The 24,382-nt window shown below is 40.2% G+C and overlaps 1 protein-coding gene and 1 long non-coding RNA gene across 2 annotated transcripts in view; both read left to right on the top strand.

Annotated features, from left to right (window-relative positions):
* The first annotated feature begins 261 nt into the window (after window positions 1-261).
* XKR6 (XK related 6) overlaps window positions 262-24,382 on the top strand; it is a 318,378-nt gene continuing 294,257 nt past the window's right edge. Inside the window, exon 1 of the mRNA XM_027069469.2 lies at window positions 262-1,537. Within this exon, the coding sequence (XP_026925270.1) occupies window positions 792-1,537 (746 nt within the window). The 5' untranslated portion in view covers window positions 262-791. The remainder of the gene's footprint in view (window positions 1,538-24,382) is intronic.
* LOC128314404 (uncharacterized) overlaps window positions 8,983-24,382 on the top strand; it is an 87,216-nt gene continuing 71,816 nt past the window's right edge. Inside the window, exon 1 of the long non-coding RNA XR_008296013.1 lies at window positions 8,983-15,529. This is a non-coding gene — a long non-coding RNA (uncharacterized LOC128314404). The remainder of the gene's footprint in view (window positions 15,530-24,382) is intronic.

Here is a 24,382-nt window from a genome sequence, read left to right as displayed (position 1 = left end):
GGGGTCAACAGAGGGAGGTGTCCAAATACAAGTGAGAATCAGTCAGTTGTGTGTGGGAATCTAAACTGATTTATGCAATTTCTCAAGACCCTCAAAATAAGAAAATAAGAGAATTTTGAAAGAAGGAAAAAAAAAAACCACCAAAGAGGTGAGACACAGCCATTTTGATGGGGGGGGGGGTGCCTAACTACTCAATGAGGTCATCCTATCTCCCGGAAGTGACACATAATCACCTGCTTTGCAGGAGCTCCGCCCCTTCCCTCAGAGGTCCCGCCCCTTTGCCAGCAGCCGGGAGGGTGTTAGGGGGCGTTTCTCCAGGAGGAAAACTGTGAGCTGCGACGCTGAGGAAGGGGACCCCAAAACGTCTGGCACTGCCCCCTCCAGGGATCACTTTGGACCGCATCACTCGGCCCAGCGGGATTCAGAAACGCCGAGGGGTCAACCTGATGGGTTTCGGGGTCAACGGAAGAGGGGAAGGGGAGCCCTGGCGGGGAGAACCCCCCGGTCCCCCGCCCAGCAGCTGAGGCACAGGAGGGCGGCCATCTTGGCCGGGAGGGTAGGGCTGGGGAGCTGCGGGCGCCGTGCGATTGGGGGGCTCGCCCGGAAGTGACGCCAACTACCCGGAAGCGGAGGGGGTTCCCTGGCCCACTCCCCCCTCGTTCGTTTGCTCCCCCGCTTCCTCCCCGCCCCCCTTCCTCTCCATTCGTTTCCCCCCCTCCCCGTTCCCTGCCTTCTTCCCCCCCCTACCCGTCCCTCCCCCCCCAACCTCCGGAGCTGGGAAGAGAGTCAAGATGGCGGCGAAATCCGATGGCGGTGGCGTGGGGGTGGGCTTTGCCCAGCTGCACAACCTGGACGAGGCGGTGGGCAGCGGCGGCGAGGAGGACGGGGAGCCCGGGGGAGGCGGCTGCGGCGGCGGCGGCGACGGCAGCGAGCCCGGCGAGAGCAGCTCGCTGCACATCTGCCACTGCTGCAACACCTCCTCGTGCTACTGGGGCTGCCGCTCCGCCTGCCTGCGCTCCCTCCTGGGCAAGAAGCCGCGCCGCAGCGCCGCCGCCGCCGCCGACGGGGGGGACCAGCCGCTGCAGCCGCCCGCGGCCGCCGGCGCCGACCACCACCCCCCGACGCCTGCCGCTCGGCCGCAACCGCCGCCGCCGCAGGTGGAGCGGCCGTGGCTCGACTGCCTGTGGATCGTGCTGGCGCTGCTGGTCTTCTTCGGGGACGTGGGCACCGACCTGTGGCTGGCCCTCGACTACTACCGCAAGGGGGACTACGGCTTCTTCGGGCTGACCCTCTTCTTCGTGCTGGTGCCGTCGCTGCTGGTGCAGAGCCTGAGCTTCCGCTGGTTCGTGCAGGACTACACGGGCGGCGGGCTGGGCGCCGTGGAGGGGCTCAGCAGCCGGGGCCCCCCCATGATGGGGGCCGGCTACGGCCGCGGCGGCCCGGGCTCGGCCACGCCGGGGGCGCAGCGCCTGTGCCGCCTCTCCGTGTGGATCTGGCAGTCGGTCATCCACCTGCTGCAGATGGGGCAGGTGTGGAGGTAAGAGCACTGCGGGGGTGGGGGCGGGGGCCCGGGCAGCCGGCCCTGCGGAGGGCCCCGCGGGCGAGGCCAGAGCCCTCCAGAGCGCGTTCTGCCCTCGAGGTGCCTCGCAGTTGGGCCCCTCGGACGGGTCTGCCCCGGGGTCTTGAAGGAGGGGTTTGCCGCTCACTTCCCCTGGCGTCTGAAAAAGACCGTCGTTTGATCTGGATCCCTGGCCACGCCTTTTGGCCCTGGGAGGCCCCAGTCCCGCTGTTTGTCTATCTTCTTCCCGGGTTCGCACTTACCGGAGACCCTGCCTCATCCTTTTCCTTCCCTCACATCTCTGTAGACCTCTTATTCCCGTTGTCCCTTTCCCCTGTTTCCCAAGGTAACCAGCCGCTAGCGCTTTTTATCTGCACCCCAGCTCGCCTCCTGTTGGGGGGGGGGACCTTCCTTCTTCCAAGCTGGTTTTGCATTCGGTTTTGTCCCCTGGTGAGACATCTTCCCCTCTTCCCCGTCTTCTCTCCGCAGTGGCCTGTGTGGGGCCCTGTGCAAAAAACCCCTCTCTGCCTCTCCTTTTAGCACTCCTTTTTTCCACGCGCCCTCCCCCCTGCAATCCTATCCCCTGCAAATGACTCTAAACCGCTGCCCTCCTTGAAGGAAAAATGACTTTTGTTTCTTTTTTCTTTTTTTTTTTGCTGGATTAGACCCTTTTTTTGGTGACAGGTAAAATTGTGTCGTATATACTGGGTGTAAGCGTTTGTTTTTAACTCTCACCTCCAGAAAGTCAATTAGCCACCTGGACACCTATTCTGGAGGAACGTTGTTTTTGATACCTAGGCCAGTGCGTAGGGGATTTATGTTTACACAAGCCCATGCTTGGCCCTGCGGCCCTTTCCTCTTTTGTAAATTTCCCGGGTGCCTGGTGAATACCTCCCAAACCACTTGCAGAGGTTCTTTTTGCTACCCACCTTAACTAAGGAAATGATCCCTTTAAAATCTTGGTAAATCTTTGCCCTCCAACTTAAAAGCTTGAGTGTATTCTGGAGACTGTGAGTTTGTAGGTAAACATTTGCAAGAGAAGCGAATCTTAACTGAAGCTGAATTACACAGAGCTCTTCGGGTACATTGCTTCTGTGAGAAGACATTTTGCCTAGATTGCCCTGAGTCCTGCACCTAGTAGGAGGTTTTAGGTGCTCTGTATTTCAGTTAACTGAGATGTACTTAGGTTAACTGACATAAAGTTCATTGTCTTTTGAATTGTTTGTCCAGATCTCTCTTTATAGTTTCAAATAAAGACGTTTCAGAAAGCATGGGATTGAATTAAGTCAAATCATGAAAGTGACTGCAAGAACTTTGTCCTGTAGGGTTTATATGCAGATTCAGGATTGGGGACCTGTGAGTGGTTCTTGATTTTTCTGATACTTCTAGGCTTGTTTACTGGTGCTCCTAGATTGAACCTAGCAACCTTTTTTTCCTAGCTGCACTTGTCTGCAAATAATTGGTTTCCTGCTGATAAGTTTATAAGAAAGGGGTAGTGGGATAAAATAGGGGGGAAAATGATGATTAACTTTTAGCAATTTTGAGTGTAGCATGCTGTCAGGTAAAATTTTGAAATATGTTTTGCATTGGAAATCTAAATCTAAAAACCTACCTGAACACCCAAATCCATATTGAATCAAAGGTAGTACGTTTGATACGGGGGATACTTTTTTTGATTTCTTGCAGGTTGGTAAGATGCAAAAGAATGAAGGGGGAGAGGGACAAGAAGGATGGGGGAGAGAGATTTTGAAATACTAGTAAAGATAAACCGCATATATTTAATAACTAGGTTTCTGAACAAGCCAAAGTCCCCTGTCGCTCCCTGTCTTTAACTCCTAAAGTGTAGACAATCAGTATCTTGGTGTCAGGTTCAAGTTCCTGAGAGAATGTTTCTAATGTAATCCATCCTAGGTATTTATTAGTAGTGAGCTTTTGGGACATGATGGAATTGGAGTTCAGCTTCACAAATTTCTTAGAACAATTTTTCCCCTAATCTTAATTGCATTTGGATAAAGAAGTCCAGATTTTGGAACAAACTAAAAAGTACATTTTAAGTGTAATTTTAGGCTTTTATACTTGTTTAAAATAGGGTAATGTATTTCTTTCCCAGATCTTCCTTGAAGTTTCAAGATGTGCAGTGGTATAGATATTTCAGAAAGATGCCTATGATTTTACTATGTTTAAATTTTTTTTCAAGATTAGAATATGTGTGTAAATTTTTCATAAAGCTTTCAAAGTATAAAGTACTAAAAGATACGTTAATTCAGCTAAGTTACTTATTCCAACGTAGCTGTACTTCAAAAGAAATAATTGCTGATGAAGGATTTTCTTTCCTTGCTTTAAAATTTTTCAATAAGCTTGTTTTGTTTGAAATGTCCCAGGAACAGTCTCCTCTTTACTACCTGCTAGGCACGTGGCTTGCATGCAAATCATTCACATGAAAAGCATTACAAGAAGGTTTTCATCCTTTTTTTGTTTGAATTTCTGGGCAAACAATTACTTATTGTGTGTATAAACACACATCATCTCAGAGTTTACTGCAGATTTTTGGGGTTACAGTTGTTCCCTTAATTATATTTGCTACTTAAATTTTGCTATTTCATGTGGTCATGTGATGAGGGTAAGGCCTAGGAATTATATCACTGATTTGGGCTACATTTCTAAGAAACATGTTGGTAAAGTTGTACATTGTTAAAACTGATTCCATTAAACCATGAATACCTGTCTCTTCACCTGCTTCTTTTTTTTTTTTTTTTAATGTAAAATCATTTGACTCATGCTTGGACAGATTTCAGTGCTAATTTAAGAGAATTTAGTTTTCCTTGATAGTAGGGTGATACACTTTAACGTGTGATGCGTTTCCTGTCGAGATGCAAAATACTTGATAGCTCTTTCACCAAATGACTTTACAGAATGTGAGAAAATATTTTTGGCTAGGCCAGAATTGGAGCGTGGAAGAATAGTCGTCTGCGGGATGATTTGGTTTCATGGACCTCCTTTTGCAGAGTTTGGGTGTGTGATTAAGGTCTACTTAATGTATGTGTTACTCTCACTAATTACTTAACATGGAACTTAACGGTGTAGCTTTATGTGCTCTATTTTTCAGGTGCTTTTCCCAAGGATGGAAGGTATATGAGTCACTCATAACAAGAATGTGAGTCACGCCGGGCTTCAGTTTAGTGAAAGTGTTATTAGAAAGCGCGATCATTTTCTTAGAGGGTTGGACCTTAGGAACGGATTGATTTAGTGTGTATATTTGCATCGTTGTAAGTTTTCCCTTCAGTGTATCAGCCTTCCTTTGCTTTTGTGCTACCTTTAGCGGGTGTTCAGTGTTTCGGCAGTTCTCTGCAGTCACGAAGCAACAGTTCTTTGACTGAAATTTCATCTAATGTCATGGTATCGCAGCCAATCGTTAATCTCCCTATTTGTTTTTATGGGTGTGTTTACACCTTTCTTTTTCACAAAGTCAAAGAAGAATTTATCTAAAATCTTAGTAATTTTTGCCATTTTTAAAGTGAGTATCAACTGTCTTTTCTCCCGGGAGATGGTGTGGGGTGGAGGGTTGCCTTCAAGGGAGAAAAAAGAAAAAGGTGTTTCACCTATCATAACAGCCCCATCCATCTATGAACAGTTAAAAGCTTTGTGTGTTTTTGCAGTTTTTCCTGTTTTCAGACTGGCATAATGTAGGGACACAGCTTAATCAGCAGCAAATGTTGCTGGGCTGGTGAAGATGGTTTTTTCATTACTGCTTCTTCACCACCCCCCCCCCCCCCCCCCCCCCCCGCAAGATATAGGGATGCTTGGCATTTTAAGGGCCTTTGTTCTTGTTGAATCTTTTAGAATGTTGGTTCCTAACTCTGGCTGAAACTAGAACCTACTACAGCTTTAAAAAAAAAAAAAAAGAAAGAAAATGTTTAAGGTCCCAGAGTGGGACCCAAGTAATCTTATTTTTAAAAGCTCTACAGGTGATTACATGGGCAGCCAGAGAAACAGTTGAGAAACAGTTTTAGAATTGTTTCAGATTCATTTGGAGATTGTTGTTGGATTTTTAATAAATGATGGAACAGTTGGGAATGGAATGATGTGGTACTATGACTTTCGGTTCCTGGACCCACTGTAACAAAAAGACTTTGCCTTGGAAACAGTACCTAAAAATGTACCTAGAGCTGTTTCTAGTATATGCCCTTAAGGTACTCTTGTTTTTTGTTTTGTTTTTTTTGTTTTGAGCCCAGTATGGGTCTTCTAAAAGGATTTCTAAGTTGAAAGTACTCTTGAATAAAGGTAACCTCTTTGCTTTTTTGTGATCCAGGTAGTACTTTTATGATTATGTTGCGTGTAAAAGGTGTATATTATTTTTAACTTTGAAATGAATCTCGGGCAGGCTTAAGGTAAACATAACTGGGCTTACAAGTGGTATTGGACTAAGTGATCTGTAATGTTCTTCTTGCTCTAAGATTTTGTGATTTAAGAATGGAAATGTTACCTTGCAAATAAGGAAATTTCATTCGTGTGGGGCCAGAGTACCAGTCACTGTCAAATGAAGATTGTATACACGTGTGTGTGTGTGTGTGTGTGTGTGTGTGTGTGTGTGTGTCGGGGCTTTACATATCTGCTTATTACTAGATGGGAATCTAAATATTTTAAAAATACATTATATTTTATCCATAAATTTAATGGAATTCTGTTTCAAAAGAAAGTGGGATTTTTTTTGAGGGGAAACGAGAAAAATTGCCAGAAGTAAATGTTTTTGCACAATCAAAAAAAGTCTTGTTGAAAAAATGTTGAGACTTACCAGAAAACGGATGTGCTGTAAAGTGTCAATAATTAGAACAATGTGTGGCTGGCAGAGGAATTAGGCAAATAGGTAGTGAAACAGAATAAGGAGTGAGGTAAATAGACAGGTTTATGGGAATTTAGCAGATAGTAAAGCATTTCTAATCCATGAAGGGGAAAAGGGTTATTTAACAAATGATATTGGGGCAAATGACTACCCAGTTGGGAAGAATTGATTTCTACCTTACATAAATAAAGATTCTAAAAGAATTAAAGATATAAACATAAAATAGTACATGTAAAAGAAAATACAGAATAATTTTATAATTTTGCAGTGGGCAAGACCCTTTGATACCATAAAGGAAAAAAGAAAGGTATCACAACATTAAGTAGTCTTAATCTAGTTATTCCCTTTCCCCTCCCACCACCTGAAAAAGAAATACATAATTAGTGGAAGTTATATATATAGATAAAGAGCTACTTCCTCAAGGAGAATGACTATGAAGAGAGCTTCCCTGAAAATTATTTCTCATTTTTCAAAGAATAGAAACAGTAAAACTTGACATTTATGGTAACTTTTCAAGGGAAGGTGATGAAAAAAATGGCATGGCGTTGAGTAACATTGCAACTAGTGATGAAGGATAGTATTTCCAGAATGATGGAGAAACAAAGCCTTAAACTCTATGTTACAGAAATCTAGCGTTCTAGAAATGTAGTAGGCACATGTCAGAAATCACAGGCAGTTCATTTCTGTCTCTTAACAATACACGTACTGTTTTGCAGTATGATTTGATTTTGCAAACTTTATCCAAAAGTCACTTAGGCTTATGTAACTGATAAATTCTGGACTATTGCAAAGATTCTGTGGGATTCAGAAGTAATCTGTGTCTGACGTATTGCCATTTTCACCCTGGGCTGGTAGCTTTATGGTGTTACTTCTGCAAGGAAGTTTATGGCTAAAACTTTAGTTTATTCCTTCATAATGTTCTGTTTACCTACTTTCCTCTGGTTAGAATTCTGGATTTCTTGTTTCTTTCTGAACGAGTTAAATTTTTTTAAAATGTCATGAACACACAACCTCATTTAAAAAGTTCAGTGACTTTTTACATTTGCCTGAAGACAATCCACTACTTATTGTTATTGGGGATTTTTTGTTGTTGTTGTTAAGGGACAGGACATACATAGTGTGGTATACAGGGAACACTGTAGATTGGAATTAAGAAGTCTGGTTTATCATTCTACAAGTTACAAAAAAAATCTCTGGCTTCAATTTTCTCATATTTATCAAATGAGAAGTTAAAGTTAGTGATCTTTAAGGTCTTTTCAGTTTTAAAAAGTTTATTATGCTGGTAGGGATTAACACTCTGAAGTTTTAAAGAAGCAATTTCGTGCTTTAGTTTGAGCAGTTAAAATATTTTAAAATGTATAGGTTTCCCAGGAACTGCCTTGAAATTTTACCATGTGTTATTTTGATATACTAAACACATTCTCATTATTTTCAATAACTTTGCTGCCTGTAGAGGCATTTTTATCTCTCTGTAGTTAATGTTAGAATTCATAGCAGATTAGACTTTCTAAGAAATGTGTTAATGCTGGTTTATTAGCTAACTTTGTGAATTTGCAATTTCAGCTAAAATTCACATCTTTTAAAGTTCATTTTTTGTAGTCTTCAGTTATAAATTTTTTTACTGTTAGATTCAGCTCAAAGCAATGTATGTATCCAAATTCTAGATTTTGGAGGTTTTCCTGGATTGTTTATTAGATTAATTTCTTTATTGGGGAGGAACCTCAAAGTCACCTACTGCAGTTTATTATTTGCTATGTGTTCTCTAACTTTGAAAAGTTAGTGTTTGTAATTATTGTTTTTTTAATGGTAGCTTCTATGTCAGTTGTGAGCTGTTCTGGGAAATAATTCTAAGTGAATTTTGGTTTTGGTATTCTTAGATTATGGTATAGGTACTTTTCTGGTTCTAGTTGTATTTCCTGATTTTGCTTGGAGGACTTAGTGAATATTGTTACAATGACATTGATAGCATTTCTACACAAGATTCACCTTTAGATTTTTCTTTTCTGTATATCTGATATGTATATATCTTGGTATATTACATTGTTTTTACCCATTTTAAAACAAATCACTATATCCCTAAGGTATTTTACGTATTGCTAACAAAGTTTCTCATATATCACTTTTACCTTGAAATGCCAGTTTTTAAAATAACTTTTTTTACTGAAGAATAATTGACATACAATATTTCATTAATTTCAGGTATACAACATAGTAATTTAATAGCTCTGCTGTGTGTTACATATCTGTGTCATATGCATTTTATAACTGGAAGATTGTGTCTCTTAATCCTCCTCACCTGTTTCGTCCATCACCACACCCTGCTCCTCTCTGGCAACCGTCAAGTTTGTTCTCTGTATCTGAGTCTTTTTTCTGTTTTGTTTTTTAGATTCCACATATAAGTGAAATCACTGACTTATTTCACTTAGCATGGTACCTTATAGGTCCATCCATGTTGTCGCAAATGGCAAGATTTCATTTTTTAAGACAGTTTATTTGAAGTTAGGTTTTATGTGTTTATTTATTTAATCAGTCTATCTCTACACCCAGTGTAGGGCTCAAATCATGACCCTGAGATCAAGAGTCACATGCTCTTCCAACTGAGCCAGCCAGGCACCCCAAGATTTCATCTTTTATGGCTGGGTAATATACCACATCTTGTTTTTCCATTCGTCTATCGATGGATACTTAGGTTGCTTCCATGTCTTGGCTATTATAAACATTGCTATAATGAACGTAGGGGTACACATGTCTTTTCAAAGTGGTTTTTGTTTTCTTTGGATACACACCTGGAACTGGAATTGCTGGATTGTATGGTAGTTCTATTTTAAATTTTTTGAGGAACTTCCGTAGTGTTTTCCACAGTAGCTGCACCAATTTACAACCTTAACTACTACTTACAGTGCACGAGATTCCCTTTTCTCCACATCCTCGCCACACTTGTTACTTCTAACAGGTGTAAGGTGATTTCTTGTGGTTTTGATTTGCATTTCCCTGATGATTACTGAAATTGATCATCTTTTCATTGCCTGTTGGCCATCTGTGTGTCTTTGGAAAAATGTCTCTTGTTTTGTCCTGTTTTTTTGTTTTGTTTTTAGAGAGAGAGAGGCAGAGGGAGAGAGAGAATCTCTAGCAGGCTCCACATTCAGAGCAGAGCTAAACCGTGGGGCTTGATCTCATGACCTGAGTGAAATCAGGAGTCAGACCTCAACCAACTGAGCCACCAGGCACCCTCCTCTCCCTCCTCTGTCCATTTTTTTAATTGGAGTGTTTATTATTAGTTTTTAAATACTGAATTATGAGTTCTTTATATAGTTCACATGTTAACCCCGTATTGTATATATCATTTGTGACTGTCTTCTCCCACTGCCTTTTCATTTTGTTGGTCATATCCATTGCTGTGTAAAAGCCTTTCAGTTTGATGTACTCCCATTTGTTTGTACAAAAGCTTTTTAGTTTGTTGTAGTCAAAAGTTTTGAGTGCGGTATTTTGGTCTTTTTTTCTTTTTCAATTGTGAGGATACCATTTCTGTTTTATTTTGGTTATCAATTTGTAGACTATGGACTGTGTACTCATTACCCATTTCTAGGAAGAAATTTGAATATTCAGTTCAGAGAAAGGTAAACAAGAATTCTTTAAAGCACTCTTGGGAGTTAGAGTTGCTAATTATTGTTTACTGTGGGGAGATGCTCTCAAGGAATCATAGGTACATGAAATAGAAATCTTTTACTATTATGCCTCCTTTTTAGTCCATCTTAAATATACTGGACACGTGAAGAAAGATGGCAACAGTGAGGAAGATACCAAATCCATTGCTTGGGAAGCCTGCCAATAAAATAGAGCTGGCACAGAGTTTAGAACCCAAGCTCTTCCAGATAGTGGACACACCTTACTTTCTGTCTTCAGCTCTGTTTCTTAGAGTGGTGAGAGAACATCTTGTATTTTAGGATAGGCCCCAGGGCTACTTGAATGCAGATTTATGGGCCTACCACAGGCTTAAGGAATTAGAGTCTCATAGAGTTGGGCCAGGGAATGTGTTTTTCTTAGTCTTCATTATGGAAACTTTTAAGCATACAGAGAGAAAGAGTAGTGAACACGTGTTACCATCTACCTGGTTTCAATAATTAACATAGATATCTTTGTCAGTGTATGTTTGTGTATCTAACATACTATGAGGAAGCACCTCTCTGTACTTCACATACTAAATAATTAGAATAATTCTACATAGCTGTAATACCATTATCCCATCATTATCAATGATTCCATAATTTTACAGAATCATGTAATGACTGCTTATATTCACATTTGCCCATTTGCCCCCAACAATTTCTTCTATAGGTTTTTTCCCCTCCAAACAGGGATTTAATTATAATTCACTCATTGCTTTTGTTTCTGTTACCCTAGAACAGTTTTCTTACATTTTTGCCCCTCGTGACATTGACTTATGCAGACTCTAGGCCAGTTCATACATGTTCTATATTTTGGATTGCCTAATTGTTTTTTCCAAGTATCATCTGACCTCTCTGTTTTCTGGGTCAACTTTAAGGTGCATCTAGGGGCTTGATTTTATTCAGGGTACATATGTTTGCCAAAATACTGCTTCCTACTTCCTTTTTGCATCCTGTCAACAGGCACATGGTATCTGATGTGTTGCACTGTTAGTGATGCTAAGGTTTATCTCTTGGTTAAGATTCTGACTGCCAGATTTTTCTGTATAGAGGTATATATTTTTTTCCCTTTTGCAACCAGTAAATAACTCGTGGGATAATACTTTGGCAAGATGTCAGTGTTGTTTCCTAGCAACCTTTTACCCACTGCCATTAGCAGCCAGTGAGAATCCTCCCTGTTATCAATTATGACATTGTTGGTGGGAGGTGGGATTTGTATTTTAAACAAGCTCCCCAGTAATTCTTACCTTTCTTTAAAGTTTGGGAGCCTTTGCTCTAGAGGAATCAGTACCTGAGAATTAAAAAAAAGAAATTCTGTCCTGAAGAAGTGAGTATGAATCTAGGCCCTGATGAGTTCTCAGTGGGTTGTCAGTAGACAAAGTTTAAACTGCATGTTAGTTTTGGAGGAGCAAAATTAGTGTTCTCATGTGTTTCTCATATGTAATAGCAATAAGTCAAGGTAAAGACTAACAGAGATATGTAGTAACTATTAGTATGTATGACTTAAAGGAGAGTGGTATAGAAGAGGCGTATAGAAATTACTAAGGAGGAAAGGCAGCTGTATTGAAAATTCTGTTTTTGCAAATATTGTCTCATTTAAAATTTCGTAAGTTTTTGTGCTCATTTTATAGAGGAAGAAATGGGTTTAGAGAGGTTAAGTAATCTGATGTTACTGGTAACTAACTGGTGGAGAAAGGTTTTGAAGGTAGATCTCATTGATGGCAAAATTTGTGCAGTTTTCTTTATCAGACTTCTCTTGTAATGATCAGAAGGCTCTTCTCACTAATTACTTTGCTTTACTTTGGGACTTTGCTGTTCTGCTTATTGAAAATGGAGAAATGATATTCTTGAACCACTGGGCCCTCTTGATGTAAAGCTAGGGTCCTTTGAGACCTCTGATTTCTAGTCTAATGTATTAAACTCTGAGGAGTGTGGTAGGCTTATGACTCTTAGTCAATTGTAACTGCTGTTGTGATTCAAGCAGCTGAGTGGTACTGCTGAGTGTATATCTTTAGGAAGTTATTTTCTGTACTTCACCCTAGTCTCTTTCTTGGGATAGGTGATCCTTCCAACCCCGTGATTTCCACATTACAGAAAGGAGTATGTAGGGTTGACCACACCCTCTTGGCCACTCTTTATCCGTGCAGGTCCCACCTAAAGGCTGCACCCGTATGTTGGTTCTTTGTGACCTGTTGGAAACACTGAAAGCAACAGCTCTTAAGATTCCTGAGATTATAAAGCTATTATTTCCAAACTTTGGCTGTGCATTGGAATCATCTGAGGAGTTGGATATTTGGGTACTACCATAACAGATTAGGATCCATTAGATCTGGAAGGGCCTTGGAATCTGTATGTTTTAAAAGCCTATGTTTTCACAAAGGTCCCCCAGCAGTGCACCGAGGTGAGGACCACAGTTGTATAGGTTGATTTCTGCCACTATTTGCAGTGATAGTTCTTGAGAAGCAGTTTCTGTTAGGATCACTTGGAAAGTTTTTATAAATCTGAGCACTGGGCATGCCAGATTTAGAGCGGTGGACCATACAGAGGAAGTTGTGAGGATGATTTTAATGGATCACACCAGTGTTAAAGCAATCTCTGATTTGACCTTACCCTTAGTTGGAATGGGTTGGTGAAAGTGTGTATTAATCAAGTAGTAGCAAGATTTGTCATCTATTATGGCATATGGATTACCATAAACTAAAGCCTTAGAATATTGTAAAGACATTTAACTTTAAAACTGTATGGTGTATAATTGAATATTCCTTTGATTCAGAAGCTTCTTTGGAAGTTTGAAGTACTTCGGGGTCATTATTAACACAAATTACCACTGTTAGTGTTCTAGAAGTGCCAGGTTAGGTGTTGGGGAGATTGATATTCAATCCAGAGTGAATTTCACATCTCGAATTTTCAGAAATGTTGTATATGTTGAAGTCAGTACTAAGGTAGGATTCCTAAAAAGAAACCAGTGAGTGAAAGAGGAGAAGTGACCTAAAAGGTATTAAATGGGTGTCATTACACACAGGGATGAAGGAAGCAGAGAAGAAAAATGATTTCACTACATTTTGCTTGACAGATTCATGAGCAGAGGGTGGATAACTAGGGAAGGGGATCGGAAGGGGTCATGGAGTGTTTTACTCTGTTACTCCATGTTGGTAGGATATCAGTGCAGTAGATCAACAAGGAAACCTAGAATCCGTACATACCAAAATAGTGTCCCTCGGGGTTCCATGTGGGAATGTAGTGTGGCAGTGGTGAGGCAGTTCAGGCTCCTTGTAACTGGGAAGTTTGGGGTCAGAAATCCTAGTGGAGGCAATGGCTGGCAGAGATGGGGCACAGAGTTTATGGGCGAGCACCATGTAGACCAGGTTGGATCCTCTGATTTTGGATCGAAATGAGCAAAATTCCCACATCTGTCATTTTGCTTGGTTATGAGGAATGCAGCTCTGGAGGAGTCACCTAAATAGTATAAGGAGCCTTGTATGTTCAGGATGCTGCCATTTTGCCTTCTTTAAAGCAGTTTTCATGAAAGCTGACTCCGAAGGAAAAGATTATGCTTTCTAAAAAGGAAATTATATTTTCAAAATTCAAGCAATCCCAAATGGTTTGGTTAGACCTAGTGTGTGATGGTGTGCCTTTGGACTAGGAGAACAGAGAAGCTACCTAAAGGATTTATTACTCTGTTTGCAGACTAAATGACAGTTGTAAAAGCGAAAATGAAGTTAAAAGCAATTATATTGTAGATTTGGAAATATGGAGAATTAGAATATGTTTGTAGCATTTATGGACTATATGGTTTCCATTGTTTGCTAGGGACTACATAATTTTTAGGTAGGTTTTCAGATGGTAGTTGTCTAGGATTAAATGAGATGGTGTTTGTCAGGCTGCTAAAGGATTTGTAATGGGGACCCATGAGGTTGGATTGTGTCATTTTGCCTGTTTGCTTGACATTTGCAGTTCACGATCTCAATTTGTGATATGCTCATACCTATTCCTGAAAAACCTCTCATTCTGCAAAATCACGCACTAAAACTAAGGCCTGTGGGGGGAAAAAAAGGATTAAGGCTAGACTACTTAAAACTATGTAACTTTGTAACCATAGCATTAACAAAAACAATGAGAATCCAGATAAAAATACCACTACGGTAGTATGGGTGACATTTGCACTCCCTGCCAAGATGATTCTAGGTCTTATTTTATTCTGGGACATGTTTTTCTTTGATATGTAGGTTCCTGTAGCTATTAGCTTCTATTGGAGGCCGGTTTCACCATAATTAAAGCTCTGATGTAAGGTGTAGCCTTCATGTGTATCCACAGCATCACAAGATAGTGGAGAGCATAATGGATCCTAAAGCCAGTAAAGTGACCACCCCTATTTGTGCCACAGGAAGGTAAGACTTTGGTAAGATTCTCAGTTACCACTTTTCTTAAAATCTTTATTTTGTTTTTCCGTCTAAGTCTTTCTCATTATTTCTGAACAGTCTTGTCCAGGATAGCTTCAAAACATTAACATGTTGGGAAGAATCACTCAAGAACCAACACTACTTTCCCATCACACTGTTGTCATTCCCATTTTGCCAGGCAGGTGTGAAGGAATCCATGGGACAGAAGCATGCATTTTGGCAGAACTGACATATTTTTGAGTCTCTGACGGTTTCATAATGCAGCTCTTGAAAATACCAAGGTTCTATTGTTTTGGGAAGTTCTAGTTTGGGAGACACTAGTGTTTCAACGTTAAGTGAAATTGGTACCCTTCTCAAGTTTTGTGTTTTTTTTTTTTGGCCCTTACATACAATAAGTAAGTGAAGAGGGGCTATTTTAATCCATTTTAAAATGTCTGCTTCTATCACATAGTCATTGGATGGAATGTGGGGATGTCTCAGTGCCGCATCATTTGAACCACATATGTGGAGCAGGAATGGTTTTAAATTTTGGTTCATTTGAAATGTGGTTTTAGTGAGCTTTTAAATTAAAATTCATCTGAGCATACAGTGAACAGAAAAAGGAGCAACAGTAGCCAGTTGTCAAGGAAAAGACTGATGGGTAGAATAAACAGACGGCTTTCAGCAATATAAACAATCTGTTTTCAGAGAGTGTTTTTTGTTTTTTTTTTTTTAAAGGATGATTGGGAGAATTTCCAAAATAAGTAGAAGTTAGTTAAACGTGAAAGGCAGCAGATATACAACATTTATGTTAGTGACTGTTACAGTTTGTTTCCTCAGTAAGTATAATAGCAAAAATTTTGGTGACTTAACACAATAGAAATGTCTTGTCTCCTGTGGGTGGTCCTGGCTGATAGTGGCTTTTACATCCTTTAGGGACTCAACACCCTCAGCATTCAGCCAGTGAGAGGAAAGGGAAAATAGAGAAAGTATAATTGCTTCCTAAAAGCCCTACCTAAAAGTGAACACATCACTTGTGCTGAAAATCCATTGTGAAGAACTAGCCCTGTGACTGTAACCACATCAGGTGAGGCTGGGAAATGTATTGGTGCCCAGGCGGCAGCTTTGGACCATAGAAGAGGAAGCTTAGATTTTGGTGGACGCGCTGAGCTTAGACCAGGTATCCTTCAGATTAACGGAAGGTATATACATGTGGGTGTGTGATGTAAATTGCTATCGACTGAAGTATCAAAGAGAATTTCATTTTAGTTTGATTCATGTTTTCAATATTTTAGGATTTGTGAGTCGTGTCAGGCCTCTGTCTCATTGTATCCTTTAAAAAATGTAAAAACTATCCTTTGCCTGAGGGTCGTATAAAAACAGGCCAACCCCTGTTTTAATTGGTCAGGTAAAACAAGTAACTATTTAAAGTAGCCTTTAATAAAAATAACTAAGTTCATACATTTTAAGTGTGATCCATACTAAATATACTAAATTAAAATATAATGGAATAATACAACTAGAGTTAAATTTTTCAGATGAAATTTAATTGAGGTAAAAATGTCCCTCATAAACTAAATAAAAAGTATTGTGGCCCTATGTCTAACCCTTGTCAGTATTTCAAGTCTTTTTTTTTTTTTAAGTTTATTTATTTTTGACAGAGACAGAGTGCAGGCATGAGCTGGGAGGGGCAGAGAGAGAGAGGGAGACACAGAATCTGAAGCAGGCTCCAGGCTCCAAGCTCCAAGCTGTCGGCACAGAGCCTGACGCGGGGCTTGACCTCACCAACTGTGAGATCATGACCTGGGCCAAAGTCAGACGCTTAACCAACTGAGCCACCCAGGCGCCCCCAGTGTTTCAAGTCTTAAAAAATAGTTCATCTGATTCAGGACAGTTTGGGATCTTGCGACCTGAGCACAGCTGATGTGAAACAAAGCTATGTCCTATACTTGGAGACCTGGTTGGGCACTATTCCCCAATAAGTACCCCTGAAAGTCACTTCTTGTTTTTCATTTGTTAATTGTAAAGGCCACCAAATATATGACCTAAATATATGTGTAAAATTCATACTTAAGTTTTGAATTTTATGCTAAACTTTACATTATTAAAATTCTAGATTCTATTTGTATGCTAATAACCACTGGGGATGGATTAAAATTATCTAAAAATTCCTTACAAAGTTGTTGAAGCATCTAAGTATTAATCAGTGTAAAACTCAAACTAAAATGTTTTCATCAAAACATGTCAGTGTGTTTTAGAAGTTCTTATCGAAATCCATAAAATATTTAAAAAATAGAACCTATTACTCTCGTATTGAAGGTTTAACATAGTCAACTGGTTTAAGATGTTTGTTCTGTTAATTCCAAATATTATTTAGGTTATGTTTTCTGGTATTCTTAATTGGCTTTAAATATTAGCTTACTGAAACTTTAAAATAATAAATACATGTGTTATTTAGAGGCTATTTAATAAAGCTCCTCTACATAATATCACCATCAGTTGAGACTCTATGAGGGGTCTAGATGAAGATCCTTGTTTTTTCTACAAAGCCAAGATCTGTGACTTGTATGCCTAATAAGTAATTAATATTTTCTGAGACTATTATACTGTAATGATAAAACTGCAAATTAGGATAAAAATTATACACCAAAACCTTTAACAGAAGCTATATGGTGTTACAGGTCAAATACACGTTATTTGAGATAAAACTTTTGTCCCATTGATCTTATTAATATAATTTAATACTTTTAGTATATTTACTTATATTATCTGGAATTGGCTTAGTCTTTCCCTCCCACTAGTCTATCTGTTGTAGGCATGCGCTATTTCCCACACTACAAACAGATCTCACTCCCCAGTATTGTATAAAGCCACAAGGTGACCCTGTCTGAGCTTGATCAAAATAAATACTGGTACATCTATGCATTCCAATATTACTGCTTCAGATGTTATAATGGTTATGCTGTGTTTAAAAGCTTATTCATAAGCCTTTTCAGGTTTTAATTTATCAGCTCACTTTTGGGTGGACTCTTCCAAAATCATACTTAGTGGCATTATAGTAATGTTAACACAGATCTTAGGGAACTCTAAGGCCAAATTAAAGGCCAAATTAAAAATAAGTAAATTAACTTCACATAATACTCTTGATTGACACAGATACAATCTTGAGTAATATTTTTTTAAAAATTGAGCAGATAACGCTTCACACCCATTAGGATAGCTACAGTAAAACAACAACAGCAGAATAACAAGTATCGGTGAGGGTGGAGAAACTGGGACCCTTGTGTGTTGCTGGAAATGTAAAGTGGTGCAGCCATTATGGGAAACAGTATGGTGGCTCCTCAAAAAATTAAATGTAGATTTCTATGTGATGCAACAATTCCACTTCTGGTTATAAACCCAAAAGAACTGAAAACAGGGACTTGAGATATTTGTACACCTGTGTTCATAGATGCATTATATATACTAGCCAAAAGGGGGAAACAACCCAATGTCCATGGATGGATGAATGGATAAGCAAAATGTAGCATATACATAGACTATTTATTATTCATCCCAACGAAGGAAGGTCTGACACAGGCTACAACATGGACGAACCATGAGGACGTTATCCTAAGTGACATAAGACAGTTAACGAAAGCAGGTTACTTAGAAGAGTAAACTTCATAGAGACAGAAAGTAGAGTGGTAGTTACCAGGGAGCAGGCAGGGAGGGAAGAATAGAAAGTCAGGTACAGTTTCAGTTTGGGAAGATGGAAAGAGTTGTGTGGGTGGATGCTGGTGATGGTTGTACCACACTGTGAATGTATTTTGTGCCACTGTACACTTAAAAATGGTAAGGATGGTAAATTTTATGTTAAGTGTATTTTACCACAGTTAAAAAAAATCAACAAACCCTTCAGATATTTTGACTTCTTTCTAGCCTTATAACTTAAAACATAAAAACATGAACAGATGAAATCTTTTTCTCTTCCTCACCCAGGACCATTGGCCAGTTTAAAAAACAAAATACTGATATTTTGTTTTTTAATACTGATGAATACTGTCCTCATAGTCAACCCATTTAGCTTAAAGCATACCTCTTATTAGTGTTGTAGTTAGACTGTCCAGCTGGTGACTGGCTGTTGTGTTTCCTAAAAATGCTTAAAAAATTTTTTTTAATGTTTATTTTTGAGAGAGAGAGACATACATACATAGAGTGCAAGAGGAGGAGGGGCAGAGAGAGAGGGAGACACGGAGTCCAAAGTAGGCTCCAGGCTCTGAGCTGTCAGCACAGAGCCCAACATGGGGCTCGAACTCATGAACTGTGAGATCATGACCTGAGTCGAAGTCGGACGCCCAACCAACTGAGCCACCCAGGCGCCCCAGCTTCCTAAAAATACTTTAAAATTGATCACTTCCATAACACAGTGTGATCACTGTTGGGTAAAAAGTTAGTCCTGGTGTTAGCCTCCACAATGATAACCTATAGTGTCAGATTTGAAAAAGAGAACCCCAACATTATTAAATCTGAAATTACTCTAGTGAAAAAAAGGTAGTATTTTGTATCAAAAGAATGTTCTTCCAAATTCTCCCTTCTATGGCATGACCTGTGGTCATGAGGCCCAGTGCTGCCTAATAAGGAGGGCTGAGGGAGCCAGTAGAGTCTGAGCCTTCAGGGCATGCCTTCTGGAGCCTGAGTGATTGGTCTCAAGCTTGCCTCAGGCCAGTTGTTAACTTGGACAAGTTATTTAACCTGTCTGCTTCTGAGTTTCCTCATAGGTAAAATACTGCTTATTTGGGGTAGAAAGATCAGGAACAGCTTTATGGGGGAGGGTATCACTATCTTACATAGTTGTTTGAGAATTAATAGTTAATACACATAAAGTCTGATACATAGTAAGTGCTCACTAAATAAATGTTTGGGACACCTGGGTGGCTCGGTCAGTTAAGCGTTCGACTTCAGTTCAGGTCATAATCTCGTGGTTTGTGAGTTTAAGCCCTGCATCAGGATCTGTGCTGACAGCTCAGAGCCTGGAGCCTGCTTCAGATTCTGTGTCTCATTCTCTCTTTGCCCCTCCCCCACTTGTGCTCTCTGTCTCTCAAAAATAAATGTAAAAAAATAAAAAATAAAAAATAAAAGAATGTTCAATATTAATAGCTTTTTCTACCTGGCCCACAGTCTTTAGGATTGTACCTGGCATTGATAAGGTTCTACTTGGCCAAATTTTCCTCCTTTATCTATTATCTAGATCTCTTTCTATACATACCAAGTACCTTGCTTAGGTATTCAAAGTAAATTCTCCAAATAAAGATATGATAATGTTAAAGGAGTTATAAATATGTGTTTATTAAGTGACTGTTCTTACTGTAAGTGAAACCAAGGAGAAAACTATAGTCACTTTGTAATTCGTTTACATTTGATAAATGCTTGTGTAAAAAGTGGGTTGTGTATATTTAAGAATGAAGTTAGGTGGCTATGTCTTTTGAAATAAAAGTCAAAAACATTATCTGCTACCCCCAAAATCTAAAACATGAGCTTTTAATTTTGTTATTATTGATTGATTTTTTTTTAATGTGAACTTTTTAAAGAAAAAAATGTTGGGGTGCCTGGTTGGCTCAGTTGGTGGAGCATGTGACTTTTGATCTTGGGGTTGTAGGTTTGAGCCCCACGTTGGGTATAGAGATGACTTTAAAACAAAAAAAGAAAAACGTTGCTGTAAAATATTGTCATGCATGTATAAACTTTTGATGGAAAAAGAGTTCACCACCCTATAGTTGATGAGGAAAATACTGTGTATAAAGGTTTAAGTATGCAACAACCCTTTAAAATCCTTTCAGCAAGGAAGGATGTTAACTAGCCATTTTACAACCTTTCCAAACAACATTACTGACAGAACTTCTCTGGACCTGCTACTACTGGGTCAAAGATCTTCAGTGGCCCCTCTTCATTCGCAGAATATACTCCAAACTTTTAACTAGTATCTTGGAGACTTTTTGGTTGTCATAGCTGGAGAGTGCTGCTGGCATCTAGTGGGTTGAAGCAAGGGACGCTACTAAACATTCTGCAGTGAACACGACAGTCCTCTGCGACAAAGAATTACTCAGTCTAAAAGATAGAGTGCCTGTGTTGAAAATCCCCCACATGGGTAGTCCTTTGTATTGCTCTGTTCAAATTCTAACTATCTTTTTAATGTTTATTTATTTATTTTGAGAGAGAGAAAGGGAGCATGAGTGAGTGCCAGGGAGGGGCAGAGGGAGAGAGAATCCCAAGCAGGCTCTTCACTGTCAGCTCAGAGCCTGTCTTGGGGCTTGATCCCACCATCACGACATCATGACTGCGCTGGAGTCAAGTCGGACGCTCAGCTGACTGAGCCACCCAGGCGCCCCTCTAATGATTTTTTATGACCTTTTTAAATGGTTAACTCTTCCATGAAAATGGGTACTGGTCTTTCCATTCAAATCATCACTCTTGACTGTTCGCTTTCTCAGGGAAAGTACTTTAGCACTTAATATTTTTATTTTATTTTTTACTTTATTTATAATTTGTTCTCTCCTTTAAGAGTGGGCTCTGTGTCTGATTCGTATTCATTTCTTGCAAAGAAATTTGTACAAAGAAGGGTGCACTGTTTGAAAGAATGAACAAACGTGGCATTAAAGCATTGCATGGTGTTGACACAGGGCAACTAAGCCACCTATCTAACTCAACGGTAGACACTCAGTACTTAGAAGATGGGTGTAAATGGGAGTCTCTGAACATAGAGTTTGAGTTGGGCTTCAGTGAAGGGGTAGGACTTCAACACTAGAATTTTGAGGGGGAGACACAAGACTGTGATGCGAACATAAGTATACACACACACACGCGCGCGCACACACACGCACGCATACACACACACGGTATTTTCATTCTAATGCTGCCTTGAAAATAGCCTTCACCAATTTGGGAGGTTTGCTTGTGACAGTTTCTTAGGGTCTGGTTGGCTCAGGTGGTGGTTTTAATCTCTTGCCTTTGAAATGTTACATGAACTAAAAGTATGTAGTGGTTTATTTTAATCTTTTTTCCGTGTATGGTGGCTAAAGCTAGGTGCCCGGTAGGAATTAATAAGAATAATCAGTTATTTGCTTTTAAAAAGGAGACATCTGTCAACTTGTAGTCCCAATTGTCAACTGTATCTTGGTTTTCTCCAGCTAGATATCTATTCTTTGGGCTATTGGACTCCTGTAGGCTCAGACAGAACCAAAACCAGTCAGAAAATGGAGAATTAAAGAAGGATGTGTTTATCTGTATTTTAGCAATTGTGTTTTTTTAAGGGCTTTGTCTCAATTTTATTTACAGCCCAGATTACAGTGAAACTAGAAGTTTTCTGTTTGGTCCACACTCTTCTCTCATATCTTTTTTTTAACCTTTAAATGTTTCTACTTAAAAATTAAATTTTTTTTTCTTTAGTGATTTCTTCATGGCTGGGAAATTTTGTATCCTTTCTTTTTCTCTCCGAACTTTAATGTGTATGTACACAAAGTTTCTTTTTGGTTGGAATTTAGTTGTACTCTTCAGAAACTGCTTGATGACCACCTGACATCACATGAGACTATTTAATGAAGTAATCCATTTTTAATACATTAATTTTTGGGCCAATTTATAATTTTCCAAGTTTCATAATATTCTTGAGGTTGCTGCAGGTCAATCCCGGAGCTGATAAACTTTCAAAAGATTATACCAGAGTAGACTGATTCGTTGTTGAACATGTGAAATTATTGATTTGACCAGAATCCACGTTTGTGGTCTGTTTTTAGTCATTTTGCCAGTAATAGTGTCGATTAGGTTAACCTCTTTATCCATAGGACGGTTTCCTGCCGCTGCCTGTTGATTGGAAGACCTGGCTCCCACCCAGCCTCTGTGGCCTGGTACCTTGCTGTCTGTTCTATACCCTGATTTCTTGCCTCTGTTACAAAACTTAGTACGATGGGATCAGTTCTGTGTAGTTCCCAGTACAGAAGGAACTCAGGCTTCAGGCTTTCTCTGTCAGAGAAGTATCTTGGAATATACGTTAGATCATTGTTATCAGTTTCTTCCTAAAGACTGCTGTAACAAAGGATCACAAACCGGAGAGCTTGAAACAACAGACATTTATTCTCTGACAGTCCTGGAGACAAGACTGAAACCAAGGTGTCGGAAGGACCATGGCCCTTCTGAGACTGGCTAAAGGGCTCCTTGTCCATTCCTAGCTACTGGTGGTGACAGTTAGGCCTTGGCACCCTTTGCCTTGCAGCTGCATAATTTCATTACCTGATTCCATTGTCACATGGCATTCTTCCCTCTGTGTCTGTGTCCAGAGTTTTGTTTCCTTACGAGGACAACAGTCATAATTGGGTTAGGGCCCAGCCTACTCTAGTATGACTCCATTTTAACGTATTACCTTTGCAACTACACTGTTAAGATCATATTCTGAGATACTGGTGGTTGGGACTTCCACATATCTTTTTAAGGGACACAGTTCAGCCTGTAACACTCAAGACTTTAGCATAGCAGGGTTTAAAATTCTCTTTCACAGCCGATGCGTCGATTTGACTAAAAATGAAGGCAGTTAGGGTATAGGTGGCTCTTCGAATAAGGGAATTATATGCCGTAATGGTTACAAAGTAGGTAAATCTGCAGCTTTGCCATGTGACAGGTAGGAGTCTTTGTGGCTGTCCTATTATGTGCGTTGTCACACAACTTGTTCCACCCAACGTCGTATGTAACAAGGGGAACTCCGGTAGGGCTTCGTTACGCATTACCCTGCAGATAATGCCTTTTTCTCAGTTTCTGTATAGCGCCATTTAGGCTTTGGAACAGATGACACAGTTCTTAGTTTGCCCACTGGTGGAACGAGAACTCTACCTTCCTGGTAGGGTTATTCCGAGGTTTGGACGAGAGGATGTTGGCATCGTATCTGGCGCACATGGCGTGTTTGCTCTGTGGGAGTTGCCCTCTCCTCCTCTCCATCTTCTCTTAGCCTTGGCCATGCTGGAAGTGGCTGTCAGCGGAGCAGCTGGAGTTCGTCGCGCTGCCAGCAGTAACATCTTGCTGCCAGTGGTGCCAGACTTTGCCCAGTGTTGAACTGGCTAAAAATAGTAACCAGGAAGACGGCCAGGGGAGGTCTCTCGCTCAGATTTCGAGACTTTATGGCGGTTTTTCTTTGAGAATGGTACTCACACCTTACCAAGATGCACTGATGGCTTGTGGACCTTGGTCCTGTTGGGTGCAGTGCTGTGCGGCACCGTGACACCCTGTGTACTTGGGGGCGGTCCTCATCTGCCCTTCTCACCCAGGTGTTTAAGTAGTCCTGGATTTGGGGATGGCGGGAAATTTTGTGGGACAGACAGCACCTGAATATTTCAGAGAAGAGGTTGATAAGAAATTTGACTCAAGTTTTAAAAACGTATATGTGTTTATTTAATAAATAAAGGGATAATGTAGTAAAATCACCAGTTTACCGGTGTATTTGAGACCATTTCCTAGCCCTTTAAAGTGTCAATATCATGCTTAAGTTTTCTTTGGGGGGAATTTGTTCTTGATGTAGTAAATCTGTCAGATCCTTGCTTATCATCTGTTGCATTAGGCGATTTTACTCAGCTCACCCTCAGTTTCTGATTCTGTAAATTGGAAATGATAGTACCTATTTTATTAATCTTAAGACCATTACGAGCATCAGAACAGGATTTATACGTGTTTGTCAATTAGGTCACTTCTCAGGTTTGTTTCAATTACGAGATTTTTCAACTTTTTCAAATCAGGTAGCTGGTAAAAGTGCATTGAAGATGCTAAGTGTGCAGAGCAAGAGCAGTGAAACCGGCAGTTTGGAAATACTGGCACACAAGTTGGGAACCTTGTAAAATGAGTTTTGCGAGGTTTGTTTTACACTCGTGGAGTAGTACATTATTCAGCCCGTCTCTTGGGAGTCAGAAATTAGTATTAATGT

This window comes from Acinonyx jubatus, chromosome B1 (genome assembly GCF_027475565.1).
Source record: "Acinonyx jubatus isolate Ajub_Pintada_27869175 chromosome B1, VMU_Ajub_asm_v1.0, whole genome shotgun sequence".
Classification (NCBI taxonomy): Eukaryota; Metazoa; Chordata; class Mammalia; order Carnivora; family Felidae; genus Acinonyx; species Acinonyx jubatus.
This window is presented reverse-complemented; position numbering and strand designations above follow the sequence as displayed.